At 34.4% G+C, this 7,287-nt stretch overlaps 2 protein-coding genes across 2 annotated transcripts; both read right to left on the bottom strand.

Annotated features, from left to right (window-relative positions):
* On the bottom strand, window positions 1-645 carry LOC132062201 (2-hydroxyisoflavanone dehydratase-like; the record flags this gene model as incomplete). The annotated part of the gene is made up of 1 exon (XM_059454821.1): window positions 1-645. A coding segment is annotated over exon 1 (645 nt), but the record flags the coding sequence as incomplete, so codon positions are not given.
* A 1,479-nt stretch (window positions 646-2,124) lies between these two features.
* Window positions 2,125-3,307, bottom strand: LOC132064927 (probable carboxylesterase 12). Its single transcript, XM_059458101.1, has one exon. The coding sequence runs from the start codon at window positions 3,153-3,155 to the stop codon at window positions 2,238-2,240; it is 918 nt and encodes a 305-aa protein (XP_059314084.1). The 5' UTR covers window positions 3,156-3,307; the 3' UTR covers window positions 2,125-2,237.
* Window positions 3,308-7,287: the final 3,980 nt, after the last annotated feature.

The raw sequence follows: 7,287 nt of genomic DNA, 5'->3' as shown, positions 1-7,287 counted from the left end.
TCTGGAGAAATCAGCATGACTTTTCAGCCATGGTTCAGTTCCTTTTTCGCCATTGGCATGCTGAGAGACCCATTTCATAACAGCCCAAGAATCATCATAACACGCAGGAATTTTGTGTTCTGGGGCTAATCTATACTCAACCGACACGGCAAGTACATTGGTTTCTGCAGCTACTGAGTGAAGATAACTATCATAGTAAGTCGAAAACGCTGATTCAATCGCAAATCCACCTCCATGAAAGTACACAAGTAGTGGAAATTTCTGGTCGTTTTGGGTGATTTTAGGAAGGTAAAGGCGTACAATTACGTTGTTTTCCGGTACGATAACGACATCTTTGGATCGAACACCTGTGACTGGATTGTCGGAAGGAGGGACAAAGTCATGTTTTCTGAACTTTTCGATACGACCATCTTTGTAGACCCGAAAAAACATTGGTACCTCATATTCAATTTCGGATGATGACACTGAATCCATTGTTTGATTGAAGTTCTTGCAGTGAAGATGGAGATGGAGTAATGAGATGTGATGTTGGGATTTGGAGGAGACAAAAAATGGACGGTGAAATTGATAATTACGCGTGTTTGGCTTTATTGGGAAGGTTTCTAGAAGAGATAATTGGCGGGGTCTACCTGCACAGTGGATCATAGCCGCAAAGGCCATAACTTAGTTTTCTAGAATTCGGTAATGCAAAGAATCCACGACCAAAACACCATAACACGTAAGTTCTAATTACTGCTTGTTTTATTTATTTTACTAATTAAAGAAATGGTCCACTTTGTATCAGTCTTTGGGATCTGCCAAATTTTATTGAACTTATTTATATAGTAGAAGAGTCAGTGATCCAAAAGGATGGACATGTTACTCCCTCAGATAAAAAAAAAAAAAAAGTTCACTTAATCATTTGCACACCCATTAAGAAACTATTCACTTCAAGAAAAAAAATATGTAAATTGATTAAAATATTTCTAATTAAATAAGTATTAAAATTTAATCAGATAACACTTAATAGGGGCAAATTCGAAAAGATAAGATTAATCATTTTTTAATTTAATAAGTGAATACTTTTTTACCAAAAAAAAAAAAGCTTAGTGGACATTTTTTTTAATCAGAAGGGAGTAGCATTTTAAGATTAAAATTCATTTTGACGGCATCTTAGTCATTTCATGATAAGTCATGCATACAATCAATGAGCTTTTATTGAATTGCACAATCGGTCCTCTATGATGTACAATATTCTACGTGGACCCCCTACATTGCCACCAGCGTGCAAATTCACTTTTGTTCTCTTTTCTTTTATGGAAATCAATTATCGTTTATAAATATTAAGGTAAGCTCTTTAATTTTGTTTTATTTGAAAGAAAATTTTCGGAGGCAACATATAATTAATTTTTACTTGAACATTTGGTTATTGTAAAAAATTAATAGAATAATAAAAATTGTGTTAATAAATATTTAAAAAGCTTTTATATCCATAATAAAAATTCAAATAACTTACATATTTAAAGTGCAGGAAAATTATTATTAATTATCGGTATATATTATTGAGTAACTAGTGTTCATTTCTTATTAATAAGTTTTGAATGATACATGTTTCGAAATATTTTTCTCGATTTTAATCAAATGTGTGAAAAATAAATACATAAAAGCTTCTTATTTGTAATTTTAATTTATTTTTAAATAATTATATTTTAATATACGTAGTTACAGATATACCTCATGGTGAGCTGTGTGGGCATAATTTTCTTTGGTATAGGGGGCATAGGTTTTTGATTTTAAAATATAAGAGGCGTATCTAAATATAAGGGCACAAGTAGAGGAAGGTCCTTTTCCAAACCCCACCTGTAGATTACACTATGTTGTTGCATTATCTAGAAATTTATGTATGTTATAACGCCACTACGACGTGTAACTACTGTGACTTAATCATCAAAGATAACAAAGGCAATCGCAGCCCTTTGTATAAGCCAAAAAGAGATCCTAACACTAGAATGGTTTGGCAGTACCTATGGTTGTTTCCTTTATAGATGTATCAGTAATGGGCTACAAGCCTACAACTAGGTTTAGGTGCCGATGGCAGTTGTTGAAGACAGCTTAACATGAATTTTCTCTTGATTGGATACATTGAAGTTGGACACTTTGAATTTTCTCTTGATTCCAAAAAACTAAAACAGATAATTTATTGAAACGAAAACAAGACGTAATTTTGATCATAACCTGATCTGTTACAATATTTTTCATCAGGGTTGATTAAAGAACTCGACCAACCGTTTCATCAAGGAGCCAGCGTTCTCACAAGTTGGTTTATTCAAATGGAAGACATGTTCCTCCCCTTCAGCCTCCATAATTTCCAACTCACCTTTCCATCCACTTTTTTCCAAAGCCTCGTAATAAGTTCTGCCTCTATCTCTTAAAAAATCTTTCTCCGCTGTAAAAACTTGAATTCTTTTGCAAACAAGACTTCGTAACAAACTCGGATGAGCTGCAGGGTTTAGCCTTGGATCATCACAACCCGAGCTTTCTGGACAAATATATGTCCATAACAAATCAGGCTCATTATTACCAAAAAATGGATGGATTAATACCATTCCTACAATCTTCACACCATCGCCTAGTGGATTTTCTTTAGCACTTGCACGAACCATCATGTCATGAGCAATATTGGCACCGGCACTGTCACCGGCTAAGAACACTCTAGAGTAATCTGCGTGAAATTTGAGCCATGGTTCATCGGTGACACCAATACTAGCAATCCATTTCAAGACAATCCATGTGTCATCATAACAAACAGGTAGTGGATTTTCAGGGGCTAGTCTATAATCGATAGATACGACAACCAAATTGGCTTCAGCTACCAGAGAGTGAAGGTAATTATCATAAGTGGTTGAAAATGCTGATTCTACTGCAAAGCCACCGCCGTGGATGTATACAAGAAGGGGAAATTTATGATTTTTTTCAGTGATTTGGGGAAGATAAAGCCGGGCTGATACGTTGTTTTCGGGTGAAACCACGACGTCCTTGGACTGGACGCCAGTATTAGGATTGTTGGACGGTGGGACACAGACTTGTTTATGTATTCTTTCGACTCTGCCATCTTTGTAGACTCGGAAGAAGGGAGGAAAATTAAAAGGTACTTCATCCGCTGAGACTTGATACATACTTGAATTTCTGAGGGTTAAAGTTTGTTGATGGTGAGGGTAACAAGAGTTAAATTGCCAGTTCCAAGGGCCAATTACTTAGTTTCTAGTTCTAGGATAATAGAAGAGATCTCGCTAATAGGATAACCGACAGGCAACAATTAGTAGTGCTGGGAAAACGTAGAAAGACATAAATAATGTGGCCATGAGAATTTTTCACTTTTTTTCTTCTTGTATTTGAAAATTCGGCCGTAAAAATTTTAAATACAATTTTAAGTCATATTTAAAATTTGAAAAGCATCTAAAATTTTATTTTCGGCCGTAAAAATTTCAAATACAATTTTAAGTCATATTTAAAATTTGAAAAGCACCTAAAATTTTATTTTTACTTTTTGCCCCCACTTTTTGCACTTTCAATACATTCAAATAATTACGAAAACTTTAACCAAACACAACTGTTTCAAAGATAAATACAAGCAATTCAAAGATAAATATATATTGCTTGTCTATAAGAGAACGAGCAAGGCCAACAAGAGTTGTTGCGGAATAGCAAGTACTCTTTCATTCTTAATAAGAGGTCAAATTTGAGTCTCCTTAGGTATGGAGTCATTTTTGTTATGGAGTATTTTATCCTCAATGTGAGACTTTTCGGTGCGAATTAAGATTTATTCGGATCCCAATGAGAGTACCGGACATCGCATGAAAAAACAAAAGAAAAAAAAGTAAGAGAACGAGCAAGATACTGCACCCTATGTACTAATCATCACTTTTCATATTAAAAAATTGGGTATATACATAACAGGATTTGAGCTGGGTCCTAAATAAATTTAATATTAATTTTAATTTTTGAAAAACAGTTTCTCGTAAAAATTTACGGTTATCATGTCATTAGATAGGTATCAGAATTGTATTTTTGACTAAAATGATCATTACACTTAACTAGGTAAAGTTAGATAACTTTTGAAAGACAAAACAAAAATAAGCGACGTTGATGGTCAATTACTATTCAGACAATCAACTACAGCTGAAATGGAGTAAATTTTTTTATTTGAATGGAGTAAATATTTCACCACCTGCTACTCAAAACTCATCCTTTCCACACATGAATGCCGTAGGTGTTTATTTATTGCATGTAGTTATTGATATGTACAAAGTACAATATTGTTTATCAACTACCCCTCCATAAACGTCAATATATCATTTATCACTACCCAGACGCGTAGCACCAGGTCACCGTCAATCTTTATTGACATGTTCAGCAGTTTCTGGCTTTCTTCTTACCCTCTTTACTTTTCAAATGATGTGCAGGACAATAATATCATGATGCCATAAAATAACTCGAAGCATGCTTAAACTCTATAATTACGTAAAAATTAACCACCGCATAAAAATGTACTGCATTAATACTTTTCATCTGACATATGAAGAAAAATATTTTATTAATAGACTCTATAAATCTCTATAATATCTTTTATTCTCTCTTATTTTCACTTGTTATGAAAATCGCCAGCAGCATCTTTATTTATAATAATATGAAATTTACTTTAACTCAAATAGGAATACCTATTCATATATTAATTTGACTATAAATTCTAATTAGACATGAATTAAAATATCAAATCCTAATCAGTTTTGAATTATTATTTTCAATATTCTCCCGTAATTCAAAATTATATATCTAATTCTTGATCCACTTGTCACCATCTTCCAATTGTTAAAGCACTTGTTTTCAATCCATCAATTATTGAAGCACTTTCTCTTCAACTGTCACTCACCATCTTCCAATTTGTTGGAGCACTTTCTCTTCAACTTTCACAATCGTTGGAACACTTTCTCTAACATTCCAATTTGTTGATATACTTTTTCACCAACCTTCAATTGTTGAAGCACTTTCTCTTCAACCTTCACAATCTTGAGCACTTTCTCTCCAACATTTCAATTTTGTTGTTACACTTCCTCCCTAGCCTTCAATTGTTGAAGCACTTTCTCTTCAACCTTCACAATCGCTGGAGCACTTTCTCTCCAACATTTCAATTTTGTTGATGCACTTTCTCACCAACCTTTAATTGTTGAAGCACTTTCTCTTCAACCTTCATAATTGCTGGAGTACTTTATCTCCAACATTCCAATTTGTTGATGCTTTCTCTTCAACTTTCACAATCGTTGGAGCACTTTCTCTCCAACATTCCTGTAAGTGTTTTTTAGCATTTTAATATTACAAATGATTATATTAAAGTGTTGCTTTTAAAGTGTGTTTGAAATGGTCCACCACGTTCAGTACTCGGCAGAATGTGGAGTTTAATGCCTATGAAACTCCTTTATTCATTTATCACTTTTACTCCTTTCAGTTAGTGTCTCATTTTCTTCCTTTTGACCATGTCATTCACGTTGTGGCAGTAAGTGGTAGTAAATTGCCATAAACTTCCTGTTAAATTTGTGTAACCTCTAATCCTTCACTCATCCTCATTCTTCCTCTTTATGTGTGTAACTTATGTAACCTCTAAATAATAATTCTTCCATTTATCTACCTCTTTTACTACCCTATTCATATCAAATTAATTCAAGGATGAATATTTCAACTATAAATAGTTTGTCATCCTTAACTTGTGGTGGGTAGAGAAGAATATATATTTTGGAGAGTTCTTAAAAAGTGAGGAAAATAGAAGAGAGTTTATTAGTTGAAGAAATGTGTTCTTCTTTTTGGTGGAGCTTTGGACTCAACATCTTGTCCAGAGTTTGTTGAGTTGTACGACGTGATCGGACGTTTGTATCCTGGAGGACAAGTCGAAAGATTCATCTTTGCCGGCCAAGTAGATTTTTTCGGATGGGCTTGAATCTCCTTAAAGAGAGCGAGATATCGCGCCTCGTAGAAGATATTTTTATTTCTTCATTTTATTTTTCAATTGTAATTGTAATTTCATTGTAATATCACCAACAATTTTAAGGAGAATTCATATGGCTACAATTGAAAAATCGGCGGATGTCAAAGTAGGAGATCTTAACAAGCCATTTCGGTTCAACGGTACTCATTTTAAGAGATGGAAGGGTAAAGTACTTTTTCTACTTAAGTCTTCTCAATGTTTCTTATGTGTTAACCGAGAAGAATCCAAATAAAGTAGACAACTCTTCCATGAATGATGAAGAACTTATTTCTCTTCAAGAAAAATTGAAAAGTACGATGAAGATTCATACAAGTGTCGGTATTATCTACTTAATTGTCTATCGATAATTTTTATGATTATTATGATAGAACTTACTCTCGCAAAGAAAATTTGGAAAGCGTTGCGAGTAAATATGATACCGGGAGGCCGGAGCGAAAAAATATCTTGCTAGTAGATTTTTTCGTTTCCAAATGGTGGACAACAAATCGATGGTAGATCAAGCTCAAGACTTTATAATGATTGTTGGAGAGCTTAGGTCCGAGGAGATCAAAATTGGAGATAACCTTATTGTTTGTGGCATAATAGATAAACTTCCACCTTCATGGAAGGAATTTCAAAAAACTATGCGCCACAAACAAAAGGAAACTTCACTTGAGACATTGATTATGCGAATACGCATGGAGGAAGAGGCAAGGGGCCAAGATGCACTTTTGCAAACGGAAGAGAGCAACTTACAACCCGTCACAAATAAGGTAAATTTAATTACTTCAAATAATGCGCTCCTAATGCTAACAAAAATACCTCTATGAAGCCTAAGAAGAAAATATTCAAGAAAAATAATGGTAGACCTCCCAAGAAAAATAATGGTGGTAACAACCAAGCACAAAATCAACAAGCACAAAATGGAGGACCATGCTTTGTCTGTGGCAAGAGTGGGCATATTGCTCGATTTTGCAAGTTTCGGAAACGTGGTCCTACACCTCGGGCGAACGTTATCGAAGAGCCACTTGTGGCGGTGATAACAGACATAAATATGGTTGAAAATGTTGATGGATGGTGGCTGATTTCGGTGCAAACCGTCATGTCGTATACGCTATGACAAAGATTGGTTCAAAGTGTATACTCCATTTGAGGAGCCCAAAACCATCATGCTTGGTGATTCTCACACTACTCAAGTGCTTGGAAAGGGAGATGTCGAGTTGAGCTTTACCTCAGGAAGGGTGTTAACTTTAAAAGATGTACTTTATACTCCTTCCATGAGAAAAAATTTG

Source organism: Lycium ferocissimum, chromosome 7 (assembly GCF_029784015.1).
Source record: "Lycium ferocissimum isolate CSIRO_LF1 chromosome 7, AGI_CSIRO_Lferr_CH_V1, whole genome shotgun sequence".
NCBI classification, from domain to species: domain Eukaryota; kingdom Viridiplantae; phylum Streptophyta; class Magnoliopsida; order Solanales; family Solanaceae; genus Lycium; species Lycium ferocissimum.
Note: the sequence above shows the minus strand (reverse complement) of the source record. Positions and strands in the feature narration are given on the sequence as shown.

Excerpts from the sequence above, each read along its gene's own strand:
- LOC132064927 (XM_059458101.1), bottom strand. The coding sequence starts at position 3,155 with ATGTATCAAGTCTCAGCGGATGAAGTACCTTTTAATTTTCCTCCCTTC.